The 18,017-nt window shown below is 41.8% G+C and overlaps 1 protein-coding gene across 1 annotated transcript; it reads right to left on the bottom strand.

Moving 5' to 3' along the window:
- Positions 1 to 4,056: 4,056 nt before the first annotated feature.
- galnt12 (UDP-N-acetyl-alpha-D-galactosamine:polypeptide N-acetylgalactosaminyltransferase 12) lies at positions 4,057 to 16,076 on the bottom strand. Its single transcript, XM_046417269.1, has 10 exons — positions 15,000 to 16,076; positions 14,481 to 14,650; positions 12,817 to 13,006; positions 12,346 to 12,531; positions 12,068 to 12,185; positions 11,398 to 11,574; positions 9,079 to 9,210; positions 8,830 to 8,943; positions 7,468 to 7,623; positions 4,057 to 6,972 (listed from the first exon to the last, which is right to left on the bottom strand). The coding sequence occupies exons 1-10, from the start codon at positions 15,350 to 15,352 to the stop codon at positions 6,835 to 6,837; spliced, it is 1,734 nt and encodes a 577-aa protein (XP_046273225.1). The 5' UTR covers positions 15,353 to 16,076; the 3' UTR covers positions 4,057 to 6,834.
- Positions 16,077 to 18,017: the final 1,941 nt, after the last annotated feature.

The following is an 18,017-nucleotide window of genomic DNA, read 5'->3' as shown; positions in this document are numbered from 1 at the left end:
AGTAATATAAAGGAGAGCAGTCAGGCTGTGGTCAGAACCTCAATGCAGCAGGAAATCTGCAAAATTCGGAAGAGAAGCTCAGTTCTCTGTATAATTCAGTCTGCATATTTTTTAAACTGCTAATACTTTCCAAATTTTACTATTCATGACCTGAAACTCTAAAACAGCTCTAGGCCACTATGTTGACGTGAATATGAAATATGTGCTGGAAAGGATTAATAACGGGCACATCTCCTGAGGTACACTTGACTGAACTGAACTAAACTAAGACTGATGGAATGTCTAAAAACACAGTATGCAGGGAAAACTAAATAAACCACATGTCATTTTGTCCAAAAGAAATACATACAGTATATTTCCCCAGGGGGAGAGGCAGTCCATTTAGCAAGCAATCAAGTAATCTGATGAAGTGAAATGAATGGGAGTGGGGTGGAATGATTAATCGCCTGTGGAAGCATTTTATCTCATAGGAACACATTAAAAGAGGTATTCTGTCAATGTAGGCTATGTTGGGGGAGGCTGTGAAAATCACAGTCTGCCAGTCTGTGAATCAATGTGACTCTGGTGTTCTCTTCAGCAAAGTGCATAATTTTTTGCCAAATATGACTTGCTCTAAGACAGCTTTCAACATTGCATCTAACAGGGAAGGAAAATAAGCATAATGGAATTGCAGTACGGAAAACATCAGAATCTGAGGAGAAAAATTTCAATATATGGGAAAATGTGCACGAAATGAGAAAACCACAGCACAGACCATTGTCTTGATTCCTATTTATATACCACTCCATGTCATCTACATTAGAAATAACACTTACTCATATTTCCAAGCTCTGCCATTTCCATTAGCTGTGGGAGAGGAGTGACAGACTCTTGTTTTTAGCAGACAAGTGTGATATGTGCTATGACTCCTCTCTCTCACCATGGAAATGCCTCTCGTTACATCGGCAGTGTCACCACAAATATCGCACAAGATCTGAATTCTGCGATTGTGTTGTGTTACAGCGAAAAACACAGCAAAGACAAGTCTTAAAATGCACTTCAAATTCTGGCTACTTAAAAAAAATGTGTCAGCTGCAGTTGCTTAGTCACAAAAACAAGCAAAGCCCTTGAAATACCTTAGGTGATACTTTGTTTGACAAGCTCACAACATGTTTGATCAGCGCTAAACACAAACTGCAGCTGTGGCTAATGAAGGTATTTGGTCAAGTATTGGACAAAATGAAATTTTGCTGGTGCTGAGATGAAAAGCTAAAGGACTATGTATGTGCTCACAGAGTGATAGATGGGGACGACCCACTGTCATACCTTCTCCAGGGTTAAACCTGTGCTAATTTGTGTCATTTGGAGGGGCAATGAAATCAAGAACAGCAAGAAAACGAGCACGACAGTTGATCAAAAACCACCTGTTGTATTCCTCAGCCTGCAACAGAGCGCCTGTGGTCAGAATCATCTGTGTAGCAAGTCTGAGCAAGTGACAAGTGACTCATTATCAAGGACCAGTCCACTGATGTCATTAACAAAGTTATGGTCTGCTAATTTACAGCTACACTCTGACAGTGACAGTAATTGAAAAGGGTGAGATAGCATCCACAATTACCTCCATAATCAAAGTCAAATAGTCTGCTTGTTGTAATGATTCACACTTAGGTCCAAACTGCACAGATTGAAAATGGGATCATACATTTTTTTAATGAGAAGATGAAAAGTTGGCAAATTATCAGATCACTCTAGCGATGCTTTAGCTGCATGGATTTTGGATCCAAATCTCTGCACTGCAGAAGGTGAAAAGTTAAATTTTTCTGCGAGACTCTAAGCTGGATCATATTTTGAAAGACCAAGACAATGAAGACAGTATCTCTATGGAGGAAACAGAGATGGTAATTCAATGCAAATAACCAACACGCAAGCTGGCTGTGATGCTGTATTGGCTGGTTTCACAGACATAGATTAGAAAAGTCTGATCCTACACTGAAGTAGGCTTTCAGCTCAAAAACGCTTTAAGTCGAGGCTGTGAAAGTGGCCACTTAAGCATTTAGAGAAAGTCTGAGTGCATCATCTGCATCAGATTATTCTTTCCGTGCTTATTGTGCTCAAGTGGCATTTGTGTTTCACATCTTTAGAGCAAGTGCACATTTTTGCGGGACCATAAAAACCTTAAATTCATATTTAATGTTGATTTTCTTCACAACAAAATCCATCAGGTGTTGCCCATCTCTCCACAGTTGCACTTACAATTCTGACTGTCTGTGATATTACTGGCAAGGTTAAAAGTCTGTCTAATGGAAATGACACACATGATCCAACAAATACATGTAATATTGCTGAGACACAATCGATGAACTGTACAGCAGCTGCTTGTGGATATTTTAACTGAGTTATCGACTGAGTGACTTCATGGAAGCCTTTGATGCTTTCTTCACCACATGATCACACCTTAATCAGATGCCCGGCAGTGGCGGTGCATAGGAAATGCAATGCTATCTCTGTATCTAGGCCTCACATGTTTACTGCACCGTCTGGAGTCCCTCCTGAAACTAAAAGTGTGTCATCTAATGTATGCAGCCAACAGCCACTGCTCCTGAGCTGCTCTGGGTATTGGGGATTACATAAACGAAACAGACATGCAGTGTGGAAATGGCCTCCTGTCAGTGTGTGCGTGTGCTGCTCCTCCTATGGTTCCTTTCGCTCCCTGACAACTGAAGCCGAGCATCTCCAAAGACTTGCACCACAGGGAGCCTTGTTTTGCATTATCATTAAAGACGCATATGGGGTGTGGGAGACCGCAGTGCTGCATGTGTGCCACACCAGATCAGAAAAACTAGGCTTCCACTGTGTGCAGACACTGCAACAACATACAACATTTTCAAGCACGCATTCACTGAATCTCTGTATATCATAATAGCGCTCTTTTTTCCTGCCTATCTCACAGGGAAGCACCCAAAAGATTAGGATGACACAGTGCTGGAGACAAGCGGCATCACAGCCTTCTGCAACGCTTCTCACTTTCCTATGAAACAGTCGAGTGTTGTCTAGGCAGCATTTGACAGAATGTGAAGATTTCTGGCAAGTTTTCCGTCAGAGGATGTCATCCTGTGTGAGAGAGAAACCAGTTCGCCTCATGTGGAGCGCAAATGTTCCGTGCTATTATTTTCAGCAGCATGGTACACTTTAACAGCTGAAATTAAAAGATGAACTCATGTGGAAGTTTATGTTTTCTAATATGATAACAAGCTTTTTTTGTACTTTTGTACTACTACACAATAGAAGCACACACACACATCTCTTCTCTGTGTCTCATTTTGCTTCTATCCTCCAAGCATTCAGTTAAATGTGGCAGACAGTCTGTTTTTTTCATTGTTTAATATGCAATGGCATATAGAGATCAAATGTTGCCCTTTTTTTAAAATAATATATATATATATTATATAATATGCACATTTTAAAGACATAAAACAGTATGAAAAATAAGAGACATGATGAGCAAGAACAGGCAAATCCAACATTCAATTTGTTTTTACTTAATGACTTTCATTTGAAAAGAATTACATCTGCACATTGACATCAGATTAACTTCATTCATTGGATCCAGCAAATACAAAAATATTGTTAATCATTTTCTTCTTCTTCTTCACTAACAGTATAAGGCCACCGGTGTTCATGACAGCATTAATACACCAGACACTGTTCAATTCCAGCATTATAATTTGCGTCTGCTTACAACTAAAACAAAACTGAAATGTCTCCACTGGGAACTGTATAAAGAGAAAATGTGTGTGTGCTGCAGCATGACCCACAAGTGCTAGGTGACAGTACAATCAGCCACTTTACAGGTTCAAGTGCTCCAACACATCCCTGGAATGTCACTACTGCTTACAACACAGGTTTGGTTGATAGAAAAGCCCTATTTGACCTGCCAGAGAGATATGATTCCCAACTGGCAAATATCAATTTTATTGCAGCAGCATCTTACCATATCACATTTGCATACAATATAACGCCAGCGTAAAAAACGTTTTACTACGTAGGACATGTCTGGAATAACAGATGGCCACTGGGGACAATAAATAACCCCTTTTAATAACAGCATATAATATTTATACTGCAGTCACAGGGTAAGACACAAACTGATGGAAACGGGAGAGCTGTCACTTCTTAAGTGTAACACAATACATAAAGCATAAGCACTGCATTAAAAGGGAAATTTCACCTGTTCTTGGTGAATGCGATCTTTCATGGATGACACTCATTGAAGCAGCTTTTCTTCGTCTCAAATCGTAGCAGAGAAACTCGATGAGCGTCTGCAGACTTGCCAGGCACCATGCATAACACAGCCTGTTCCCAACAAACTTTTCCTCTATCAAAGCCAAGATTAAGCAGCACTTCTATACACACAATTTTTTATTTTATTTTTTAAGCTTTATCACCAAAAACCATCTACACAATCCCAGAACAGCTGCCCCTCCCCTCCCTCTATGGAACTGACCATAATCCTCCTGCTGGTCATTTGGTCCATTCCACTTATCTGCACCATCAGGAACTACTCATAATGCCAGCAAAAGCCTTTAGAGGCGACTGGGAAATTAACCCTCACAAAATATGCCCATATTCCACTGAAGACTGGAACTTATTTTACGCCTTAGTGCTCCACAGCACAGCCATCTCATGATGCTCTTTTCTAATTTAATGTAAATATATGTGAGTGGAAAGCAATGTACATCTTGCACAGCCCCTTTAGGCCTGTACAGTCCGAGGACAGATGTTACCATGTTCATGAAACAGCATCACCTTTACACTGTACTGTACATTCATTGCATTTGCGAAATCAAGGGATTCTGCTTCTGCTCCACTGTGACACTGGAAAAAGCTCTTTTTCCAACTTCCATTTATCTTATCGTGAGTAAACATTGTGAATCAATAGCCAAAAAAAAATCTATGTCAGTACGATCGTCACGTAGCATCAATTCCTAATGGAGCCCCTTTGAGGCCAGTGGGCTGACAGCCTGGGAAGGTTAATGGTGAGGAAGAGGTCACAAATTGTTTCATTCAGTCTTCTCTACTATCTGCTTGTGCTGTCAAAAACTGTACTCTTCAGTTCATAAATAAAACCTCAAGTGGCACAAGTAATAAGTGCTCATCTGAGGAGGGAGACCCCAGAAGATAACTTCTCCGCTCCGCACCTCTGACACCGAGAGGGACAGGTGGTGATAAAGAATTGGGAGAGGACCAGAAAATCAATCAGGATGCCATCTGGCATCCCAGCACTCTGGAGACACCAACAACTGTCTACGCCTTCGCCGTGTTTCCCTCGGTCCCTCTGCACAGCCTGAGGGACCAGCCAAACAAGCAACCAGAGCTCCAAACGGAGGGCTCAATAGCTGTCTTGACTCTGATGGATGGAAACCAAGGCAGTGCGTACCAATCAGCACGGGCCACCAGATAAACGCACGCGCACTCCAGGGAATATCTTCTCGCCTGTGCACATTGCATTCTCAGCAGGGGAGCATACATTTTGTTAGCGAGCAGCAGACACTTGCGACAACACTGTCACAACTCTGCTGCTCCGATGAGACGTCTTAAAATAAAATTATATGGTTACATTTTTACATTAGGCACTTTTCTTGTTCAAAAGTAAGATGAGGAGGAAAATCCCATTGTTACGATTTCAGTGTTTATGCATTTGCACTCAGAATTAAGTGAATCAATTCCCAGTTATTTGTGAATAAAGCGGAGATTTGTCTGCTGTGAAGCAATGAAATGGCAAAGCTATTTAGACTTATCTAGAAACACATAATTTTAAACAGACATATTTGACACTACATGAAGTAAAACCATCAAATATGGCTACGATTTAGCCTTCTGAAGCGGCACATCATTTAAAGAGCACAGTACACTACGATGAAAAACAGAAAAAAAATTAAACACAAAACTGTCATTTCACCTAAGTTAAATTTGCATTACAAAATGCCTCCAGTCAAAGCAGAATGGAATAGTTTCTCCTATTATCAGTAGTTAGGTGATTAAGTTGAAGAGGTATTAGGTACTTTCATAATGCCTGTGATCTATGGCTTTTTTTTCTAAACCACTAATGTATAAGAGCAGAAAACATCCAAAATGTTCTCCAATGGTTCTTATCAAAATACCTGAAGATTTGTCCCACTTCCTCTTGACAAATAAGGAACACAGAGAAAGAAAGAAAGCTGCAGAGAGGAGCGTTGGCCCCCTCTACAGGAGAAGACACCAAACATTTCAAAAAGCTGCCTGACGTGGATCTGTGAATCACTGCTCTGTCGGCCGCTGGCTTTGTAAACAGAAGTATGAAGCAGCTGTTTCACTCAGACAGCTTCACATGTGTTTCAGTGCTCGTCCATGTGTGCATGAAGCAAGTGAGTTGAACTGGTCTCATTCGCAGAGTCTGCACCAGTTAGTGGAGTGGCTAAAAGAAAAGCGAGAAAATCAGCATCTAAAAAATTGTAGACTATTACTAATTTTCAAGCATCTTCTTGATAAGAATACATATTCCAGTTGGCTCCTCTCTCCCAGCAACAGCATCAAAAATAAAAAATAAAAATTATATATATATATATATATCCCAGTATATATTTACAAAGTACTTCATTGGTATATATCAGTATAATATCTGACTCGTCCATCAAATCCAGGTGGAACAAAAAAATGTGCAAAGGTTGAAGTGAGCACAGAAGCTTCCTCTTTGGGCTTTGGGCTCCTTTTAGGGCCTGGCAAATATATCAAAAAACATTTCTCAATTCAGTCCACCCATATACCTCGTCAGGATATTGGTCTTGAATGAAAAAAAGCGTTTGGAGATGGACACTACTAAGTTCTCTCCTCAAAGAACCATTTTTGGTGGAGGCTGTGAGAGCAGGGTTGGAGTGATGGGGCTGGCGTCCCGTTGTCTGTCCTGTCCACCGCCTGAACACACTTCTGGCTCATCACATGGTACAGGCTCCCGTCCTGAAGACAGGTAGGTGGAGGATGTGGATTATTAAGACACAGTATAATACTTAAACACAATGGTTACGTGCTGTTTGATCACTGAAGTGGGCAAAAGGTCATTTTAAAAAGTAGCTTTTAGCACCAGAAATACATGTCTTAAACTAGGACTAAGTCTAAGACCTTTCACACCATGGTTTATCTTCAGCACAGTTTTAAGCATACTTTCAGAGCAGAGATATTCTCCCCTGACTGATGTGTCTGTTCAGTTACCCGTTTTTTCATGCTCGTTTGCTCCACTTTCTTTTAGGATATTAGGAAGCATTAGCAGTGGTTCAAGAGCAAAAAGTCATTCCATCCTGCACTTTCACTGTCACCACATCACTTCTTGCCTCTTTACTCTTTCACCACTGTGTGACCACACACACACACACACACACACACACACACACTGCCTCTCAGGCTGAATCTGGCTTTAACAGATACCGACACAAAAAAGTATGCTATGCTCCTTACCTCTCGGAGGAGAAATTTCTGGTCCACAGGAACAGCTTGCCCCCGTTTTCGACACAACTGGACAGTCAGGTAGGTGCTGATGTTGTCACCCACAATGCATCCAGCGGGTTCTCTCGTGTTATAGCGGATCTCCCCATCCGTGGAATATTCAAAAAACTGCAGGAGATGAATCAGCTCAGTCTAAATCTTTTCATGCAAACTGCGTGATGCCAAAGAAGCACTGAATGGAATTTGATTCATTTTTTTGGAATCAGAGTTTTAAATCTCACTTGTTTTGCTGAAGAAACAGAAACAGAGTAAAGATTTTACATGTGTGACTCTTAAGAAAGCTCAGCTTATATTTCCTCTTTTGCAATACCAACAGAAGGATGTAATATCAGTCACTGTGAGAGAATGCGTACACGCATATGTATGTGCGCGTGTTTGTGTACACACACACAAACGCACGAATGCACGCACAATGCCAGTGTGTGCCCAGACTTAAAATGAAACTGTGGAATGAATATGATTCTGCAACATGCAGAGCACTCTCATAAGGCAGATTACACAGGCGCTGCTGAATTCACTTCCTGCAGAGAGAACATCAGTGTGTCCACGGAGGGCTGCTACAATAACAATGGCAAATTTCACAGAGCCTCCTCGACTACTGTCAGCCACAGAGTGTAAAGGTGTTAGGTAACACTCTCCTTTGTATCAACAAGGACATCATATCATTTTTCAACCTGGGATAAAAGAACAGATAAAAGTCCACTATTCTCAGCCTTGTAAGATTAAATGACAATTAAATAACATGATGATTGCATTACTTTGAGGGAGTCTCAGCAGCTATTGATGATCACAATAACTGCTGTCTTGAGTAAATATAAAACATCATGGAAGATAGGAAAGAGGGAGGATAATCACAGGGTAACACATGATGGTGGGTAAGTAGCAAAGCAGCGTAATATATAACAAAGGTCTAGTGGTTTTATACATTTTAATGCGAAACACTTTATCGTTGGCCTACAAAACAATGTAGAGATGTACAGATAAATGTATATTTTAATACAAACATAATTTCCTAAGTTCCACTAGAAGAATGTGGGTCGGTCTCTGGAGAGAACCTGCCTTCTGCCTGTATTTTCTTATTATGTTGAATTTATAAATGTATTTTTAACTGCCAGCATACATTAAGCCTTTAAGCACCATTTTTCCACATGCATGATGTGTAAAACTGGAAAAAGTCAGCAACTATGTGTGAAACACAAGAATTAAGTTCCATAGCAAAACTAAGATTAATAATTATGTATTAACATTTCTCAGTGCTAAAATTAAGGCTACAAACACTTTACAGCTTATGGCACAAAAAACTACATCCCTTACCTGGTTCTGACCCATGCCGTGACACGGGTACAGGATGACCCTCTGGCCCACCACCACGTGTTCATCTACAGGGTTGTAGTCAAAGCAGTAGTTGGTCTTGCCCCGGTTCTTCAGCTACAACAAGCAAAAAGCAGTCACATTAATGGATCACTTTTAGCTTTTGTTAATAAATCTCTCTCACTGGTAAGGATTGGTAAATTCACACATATCATTTTAAACCATCAGTTTCAGACTCAGACGTGTTCTCACCATTCCAAACATGCCGGGCTTATCCTCTGGGACGTGGATATCGGGGTAAACATTATCCAGATACCACCTGAAGTTGTTACAGGCCAGCTTCTCTCTGAGCTTCCTCCGCTCTGTCACATCTCCAAAGGCCTCCTAGAAACAAACACCACAAACGATAGTTCCAGAGTATTATTTTAGTTGCACCTTTCTGTCTTAACACCCTGAAAACAGAACTGCTGTAATCTGGATGTTACCTGAGGTCAGTATCACTTAATGGCATCTTAAAAATTCAAGACCGCATGTGTGTACGATCTTGATGCAGTGTAAGACTTTCTAAACTGATTCTGTGCTGAAATTGTATGCAATAGTCCCTCCCATAGTTGTTCCATAACTCTACATAATTAAATTCCAGATATAATAACACAGCCTCCAACAAACAGAGCTCCTGACAGAAAACCACTCCCACGTCCTAGTCAAACAAGAGCAAACGGGCACGTTAGAAAATGCTAATATTTATGTGCTTAGGTAAATACCTTTGTGCATACATAGTTATACACACTCACACCCAACAGTAGCAGCACTACAAGATGATGGATGTTGGTGGTTTGTCCAAACACAGCTTTAATTGGTCCTTCGTCAATTTATTTGGTCAAGCGAGGGATTCATTAAGGACAGAATCAGTCGTCAATAGAAAGGGCCGGCGGGCCAGTGTGGGCTGCTTTGGCAAATGAGGCCAACAAGGGGGAAATTAAGCACCTGTACAGGTGCTACTTAAATGTTACTAGTAGTCCAATGACAATCCAGTATATGGATCAGTAACGGGTCACTGAAAAAAAATCTACAGAGCCACTGGAGGCCAGAGATGAGCCAGTTAGATGGGAGGAAATCAGTGGTGTGGAAACCCATTAACATGACAACTTCAGTGACAAGGTCCTGCCGCAACCACAACATAATGTTTTTGAGAAGGATGACATTGTGATCAAACCTAAAACTGGAAGCCATAAAAGAACACAAATCAACCAAATGCCACATCCAGGGATGAAAGATAGTTTATCATTTTATTCTGTGGGATATTTGTCTGCAATTTTGCCAGAATTGACCCATGTATTCTTGGATTATGGTTAAAAATGTGTTCTGTGAGGTCACAGTGACCTTTGACCTCCAAAATCCAGTATAGTATTATGTGAAACATGTACCATGAGCCATGTGGAACCAGCCACCACGACAGGTGGACAAAGGTCATTTCCAAAACTAATAAGGAACAAAGGTGGGCGTGCAATTTAGTTATACCTACAGTACTGACATAAGCAACTCTCTAGCAAAGAAAGTCAACTGATCCTCAACGAACAAAAGGGAGACTTTTGTGTGTAGCCACTCCTTTGACAAAGAGATCCAGCAGGAATACATAAAGAATATCTTGACAAACCCATTGTTTAAACTTACAATAGAGATTAATAATCTCTAAAGATAGAGAGATTATGAGCTTTAGAGATTAACCATCTCTAAAGCTCATAAAAATGTCCGAAATGCATGAAAAAAAAACAAGCAAAAATAACATACAAATATATAAACAAACAATAAAATTATAAGAATGAAGAACATTTAATAAAATATACTGTAAAATATGGAGAGCTTCATATGTATGAGCATGTGTCTGTACATCTTAGAAGAAGAGGAGTAGCAAGGTTTGTCTGAGCCTTTGGTGTATTGGGTTTGTCGTGCGACTGCGAGGTTGGCAAGGCTACCTCCGCTGAGGGAGGTGAGCACCACCTGATCCGTGTTCAGAGAGAGCTTCTCCTCTTAACTACACTGTCACACACAGGCCCAGCCCCTCCCGTTCCTGCACCGACACAAAGGCAGGGGACCCCGTGGGTTAGCACTGCTCTCACCCTGTCAAGGACAGGTGGGTGACACCCGTTGGCACCGAGTGACACGGAAAGGTGGTAATCACACACCGGAACGCCCTGACACCCCTGTCACCTTGGGTGTCTGCTGCTCATGTATCCCAAGTGTCACTTAATCAGGGGAGCTTTTACACCACAGCGGGAGCGCAGTGTGTTAGTGTGTGTGTGTGTGTGTAGTTGAGTGCATGTCATTCTATGCCTATATGTGAGTGTGTGTGTGTGTATGTGGGGCTGAGAGTGTGCACACTGGTAAAATCAAGAGATTAATCAGCCTTACAGTCTGGTGATGAGTGCAGCTGTTAAAAATACACTGCCTTTACAGTAGTGCATAAAAAAGCAAATCATTTACACATTGATATGCTTGAAAAACATTTTAGTTATGTTTGACACCACTAGCACATACACGTGCACACGCACACCATCTGTGCCGACTCACCAGTCGTGCGTGGGGGTTTCGATGGTAGTAGATCTCTTTGTATTCATCCATCCAGACCTCAGCTGCTCTCACGCTGTTAGCCAGAGCTTTGCTCCGTGAGTAAGGGGCCTTTTTAGGGAACACGTGACCCACATGGGAGCACGGGTGAATCTCCAGGCTGCCCCCACACTGCCAAATCTAAGAGACATCAACACCACAACCGCCACAAGGATTTGGTTAGCCTCGCAGCCATGATTCAATCACTCAGTCAGGCAACACAAAGAACAGCTTTGTTGTGGAGGAGTTTGGAAACAGAGATGCCGTTTTGTTCTGGAAGAGAAATATTTGTCGGTTCCTTCGCTCTGGGAAATCGTGCTGATTGCAGAAAAAAGGATGTTCAAATTCTTCACTTCAACAGAAGTATGCAGATATTTGGCCTGTTTTCACTGGTAGTTTCGTTATGATTCTTTCAGGATGGTTTTTGCGGGGAAATGAGGAGCTGTCACGTGATGCAGCTCTTGAAAAATGTGAACCAGATTGTCTCATCTTTTTAGTGCTGCCTGGTGTTTGAAACTGTGCATATTTCACGTCAATACAGAGACATTACATGAATTATGCCTGTTCTCCAAAATATTATATCCTCACTTGAACACATGAACATACACACACACATAGACAAGTCATTTCTCACCCTGAAGGAGAATTCAAGGTTCTCTCCTCCCCACACCTCCATCCCTGTGTCGTACGTCCCCAAGTACTGGAAGTAGTTCTTACTCACAGCAAACAGACCACCTGCCATAGTAGGAGACCTGAGGACAAGAAAAATGAAAAACTTACAAATTATGTCTTATCTGGATGAAACAAATCCTAAATCAGAGGGGTGTTTAGTGTCAGCCAACAGTAGTATGAATATTAATGTAAAGCCTATTCGTTTAAGTTTTCTTTAAAAAGTGTCCCACAGACACACACCTGATGACATCAGTGGGTGAACGACGGCGTTTTTGTTCATGTTCTGGGACAGTGTGCCAGGTGAACACCAACCGCCAGTCAAAACCCCCGATCTGAGGTTCACCAGAATTGCCTAAATACTGGAAGGTGTTCCAGTCGATCACATCAATCACAGGACACACCACAGCCGAGGGCTCCTCTTTGATTCTGGAGGAGAGAAAAGCTGTTGACAGGTGGACGCAATGCGACAAAGAAAGAATATTTTTGACCTCGCACGTCAACGTTGTGTGCTGCGCTTCAGTTCCAAAGAGAGCCCCATTAATGAACATATTCAGTCTGAGTCCCACACATAGCAACACTCTTTTAGCTGTCTGCTAGGGGTTCAGTGTGCTGCTGTGTGATACTTCAGTTTGAATAAAAGACAGTCTTTGCAACCACAAGTGCACACTTTGACAACAAGTCTTTAAATTCTCCTGCTGGAGGTTTTCTAACCTGTGAAGCAGCGGCTCTAACCAGCCTTCATGACACTCGCAGTGGCAGTCCAGGAAGGTCAGCACATCACCGGTGGTAATGGACGCCCCCAGCAGCCGTGCCCGCACCAAACCCTCCCTCTTGGTGGCCCGGATCAAATGCACCTTTCTCAAACCTGAGAGGTGCTTCTCCAATGGCTCCTTAAGATGAGCTTCAGGAAATTTAACAGACAAACAAATAAATCACTATAACACATCTGATAGGTGTGTTATTTTCTTTGTGTGTGTGTGTGTGAATGAAGAACATGTTATTATCAAGAGCAGTTTCTCAAAATGAATGAAATGAATGAATGAAAGGAACAAGGACAACAATTACAATCTGCCACAGGATTTAGCCGCAGCTGGTAAAGCTGATAAAGTAAGAAAGGAAAGTGGTGTTTAAGAGTGGTGATACCCATTCATCAGGTGTCTTGTCAATAAAACTGCAGTACTTAAATGGGTTTCAATATTAAAATGGACTTCGGTAAGTTCTCTCATTAATCTTTGGCTCTTAAACAGGCAGTGTTTTGATCATTCTTTTCATTTGTTGATTTTTTGGTTTATACAGTAGGAAACAAACACATACACTATACAGATAAAAGTATCCAGACACACCTCTTCATGGGGCCATTTTTCATGGGTTGGGCTCAGCCTGATACTTCCAGTGAAGGGAAATCTTAATGCTTCAGCATACCAAGACATTTTGGACAACGCTATGCTTCAAACTTTGTGGCAACAGTTTGTTGAAGGCCCTTTTCTATTCCAGCATGACTGTGCCTCAGTACACAAAGCAAAGTCCATAAAGACATGGTTGGATGAGTTTGGTGTGGAAGAACTTGACTGGCCCACACAGATCCCTGACCTCAACCCCATCCAACACCTTTGGGATGAACTGGAACAGAGATTGTGAGTCAGGCCTTTTTGTCCAACATCAGTGCCTGAACTCACAAATGCTCTGCTGCATGAATGGGCAAAAACTTCCACAGAAACACAGCCTTCCCAGAAGAGTGGAAGCTGTTACAGCTGCAAATCTGTTTATGTATTAAGAATGCAATGTCATTAACGTCCCTGTTGGAGTAATGGTCAGGTGTCCCAATACTTCTGCCTATATAGTCTTTGTATTTTACAAACCTATTAGAACATCTCTTTTGCTGTCCTCCATAATTTGCTTTTGAATACAAGCAGGTTTTCAAGCTCCTCCTCCTGAAACACACCCTGTCAAACTCAAATAGGGACTTCATTCTTTCATTTAATTATTCACTACAAAGCCAACGTTAACACGGAGGACAAGGCAGGCGTTGCTTCGTTTACTGGGTGTTCGTGAGCCAGAACAGTTTAAGTCCACACCCTTAACTGTCTCAACTCATTACATGTACTCTGGGTACAAACTACACACAGTGGATGACTCACTTCCATGATGACAAAGAATACAAACAAGGTGCTATATGCAAAAAAGCCAGCCACATGACATTGTTGTCAGAGAGTCTATCCAGATGTGTATTATATTTCAATTTCATTTCACCTCCTGTCAACATGTCTGTCTATCCTCCTCCCTGGTTGACAAACCAGTGTGTGTGTGTGTGTGTGTGTGTGTGTGTGTGTCCCTCTGTCAGTCCTTTCTGACAGCCTGCCAGTCTGTGCCTGTACCTCTGTCACTATAGTCGTCCACCAGCACCACCTCCTTCAGCAGGACATCAGGAGACGTCTCCAGCACGCTGTGGACCGTCCTCAGCAGGGTGGACCAGGCCTCGTTGTAAAAGGCGATAACCACGGATGTTGTTGGCAGGGACCGGTAGTCATACTTCAGCTCTCTGCAACTGCGGCGTGAGGAAAAGTTTGCTTGTTGGGACACAGACTAACATGGGGGTTGGGCGACTGAGTTAAGGCTGCACACTTAACATCCCAGATGAATTTGGATGAACACAACTGATAACGCTCAGACAGGACAAGCAGGAGCTACTTATCAGCCTCAACAGCAAACCACTCAACAACAGCACTCATTAAAGGACTACAATGTGTCAGTGGCTCAGTAAATTGGGTGGATTTTAGCTTTTCATGATATAAACGGTGTATAAAAGCCACTTGAACTTTATTAAGGTGTGATAATGTGTGGCTTTGTGTGTGTGAGTGTGTGTTATGGTTGACAACCCTGAACTAGTTACTTACAGTGGGTTCCACCTCTCTGGCAGCGTTCGGTGGAGAGAGATTTTATCACTGACATAAGTGTTAATCTGATGCTTGTTAATGCTTTCTTCCTCTTTTAGCTTCTCCTCTTCGTTCAGATTCAGCTTGACGGCTCTTCCCATTTCGCCCAGGGCATTTAAATCCAACGGGGGCTTCTCGTAGACGGGTTTTTTAAGCTGTTCATTATCCTCTTCCAGCTCCCCGGGGGCCTCTCGTCGGTTGGTCGCGCTCACATCCCTGGAGTTGTGTCTGAAAAATATTAGGTATCCAACTAATGTGAGGCCGCAGAGGCAGAAAAGCAACTTGGGTCGGTTCCTTCTTCCGCACGCTGCCATCGTGTCGCTTGCTTCCTGGGTGCAGAAGCTGGCTGAGGTTTCATGCCCCGTAGAGCTGCACTCCACTGGCACCTACTTTTGCTGAAGTGACCCGCTCAGCCCGGTCACCTTTCTTCCGTTTGACGACTTCAGGTTTACCTCGCATACTTTCAAACGCAATTAATATGAGTTCAATCAAGTTGAGTTTTCATTCGGTCTCGGAAACGTCCAGACAGCAAACTTATGAACCCTGGTTTGCGCTTAACTTGTTGAGCGGAACCTTGACGTCTATATCTTGACGGACGTCGGAGTAAAACACTCCTCCTACTCCTCCTCCTACTCCTCCTCCTCTTTAACAGTGTCCTGAAGAGAAGTGTGAAAGGATTAGTGTACTCGGATTAGTTATCTACTTGGATTAGCTAGCTAAAACTATCTAACTAATCTGTTAGGCTCTCGCTGGAAACAAAACAAATGTAGGCTGGCTTGACCGCATAACTGTTTTCTTTCGTTTTCACTGGGAAAACTAAATGTTACTATTAAACAGACACGTTGGCCATCGATCTGTCGTCTGGATTACAACGTGTGTGCCGGATGATTATCCCCCTAAACCGCTTAAAACAACGTTAATTACAGCTGTCGAAATACAGACTGAAGTTTGCCTGTCCACTACTTGGGAGAATTTGAGTGCACGTATGCACCAAGTGTCTAGTTAGCCGAGCTAGCAACTACGTTTCCGGTTTACGAATATCAAAGAAAATTCTGCAAGATGCTCAAACTATACTCGAATACAATAAAATAGATATTAACAGTTTTTTATAGGGTGAATCAATAGCATGCTTTTGAGGATCATATTAGAATACATACTGTGCAGTCTATTCCAAAAAAGTAATAAGTGTCAATTTACTGAATAGGAATTTTCTCAATGTATTCCACATGTCCAGTGACTTTCAATATAATTTTTGTTGCGATATTTGATTCGAAAAGGATATTAGCTGTAACCATAGCCTGACATTTTCCTAGTTTCTGTTTTCATGATTGGTTAAATCATAAAGATAATTTCGCTGTAGTTTTTAATTCAAAAACTCCTACAATTCCTCCTGAGGATTTGTCTCGAGTTGGATTTTTGACTTGCCATAAACGTATTTTCGTGCTTTTAACGTGAAGGCGAAATAGTCAAACCGGAAATGTATAGTATTAGTTCCTGTAACTTGACCTAGCTGAAGTTGAACGCCGTGCACCGTCAAGGAAATCTTTTACAAGTGGCCCCAGGTGTTTAATCACCGACTGACACTTTCTTCATTAACAGACACAGAGGTGACTTTTTTTTCCGGGTTCATGACTGGATATGAAAATGATATGAAAACTCTTGACACCAAAGATGAAATCTGACACAAAATGTATGTTTGAGCAAATTAAAATGCTAAATAATTAAGGCGATCATTGAGGTCGAGAAGGTAATTTGAGTGGCGTCGTGTTTGATCGAGTGTCCATATTGTGAAAACTACAAAGAGACACGGGAAGGCAACAAGTCTGCCGGCGTGTTGTAATATGCCACGGTAGACTGGGCTGATCGTGTCTGTCAGAGAGACAATATTAACCTTAATGCATGAAGGCGTTTTCATTTAGGACCGGATGATGGATAACATTTTCCATGCGACAGATATTTGTTGCAAATGTATTAAGAGGGAAAATAACACAAAGGTGAGCTGCATATGCACCTTCGGGCTAAGATCTTATTGTTCTGTCTGTAACTCAATTACAGACAAAAAAAAAAAAAAGGCGTCATTCATGCAAGACTGAAGTATAACAAACTCTGCTTTTTTCCGCCTTTTTCCTTTATGTTTCCTATCTCTAATACTTAAATGAAAACCTTCCATAAACAAGGCAGTGAAGGAGACATTTCAAAGAAGAAGATACTGGCCCAGTGGCAATTTTAATGAGCTTAATGACACGACAGAGAAGTGGCTGATCTTGACCCCAAACACTGTGACAGTCCCACAGGAAAGGTGGACAAACCACCACAAAATGTTTCCTTTGTGGAGGAAAAATAGCCCAACCTGAATGGCTTGAGGGTTAGAGTTGTGAAATGAGTAAATCTAATGAGGAAGAGGAAATAAATGGCATTCAAATGGGTGTGAAGCCAACATTCCACCAAGCTGTCATTAACCAACCAAAGGCTTGAAGGCGCGTGGCCACACATGCTAAGTCTTAGAGTCCCGTCCAGGTTCAGCTCATCTTCAGCCAAACTACAGCAAATTATTCATCCTCTGAATAAACAACTGTCAATATTCCTGCTTTCTCTCATGTCTTTCCTCTTTCATTTCAGTGCGTTCCTTTCACTGCCTCATTTCTCGAGCCTCACCCAGCCACCTGCAGGAGGCCTCTCATTGGCCCTCTGAATAAGGTCCCCGTTTTCCCATATTCCTCTACTAATGCTACCCCAACCATTGGTTTGTACTGCTCGTACCTCCCACCTGCGTCAGAAGATAAGGATTCATGATTTACAGAATAATTCTCTTCATTTTAATTAGTTAAAAAATGGAATCCATTTATCAACTGGGGATTGTACATTAGATTCTATTGTATGAAAAGATGATGATGATGTATGATCTCTCCACACATACCCCAGGATCAGCGACGTTATCACTGTAATGTTTATGGCTGAACCAAATTCAGAGCACAGTGC

The sequence above is a fragment of the Scatophagus argus genome, chromosome 17 (genome assembly GCF_020382885.2).
Source record: "Scatophagus argus isolate fScaArg1 chromosome 17, fScaArg1.pri, whole genome shotgun sequence".
NCBI lineage: Eukaryota > Metazoa > Chordata > Actinopteri > Scatophagidae > Scatophagus > Scatophagus argus.
Note: the sequence above shows the minus strand (reverse complement) of the source record. Positions and strands in the feature narration are given on the sequence as shown.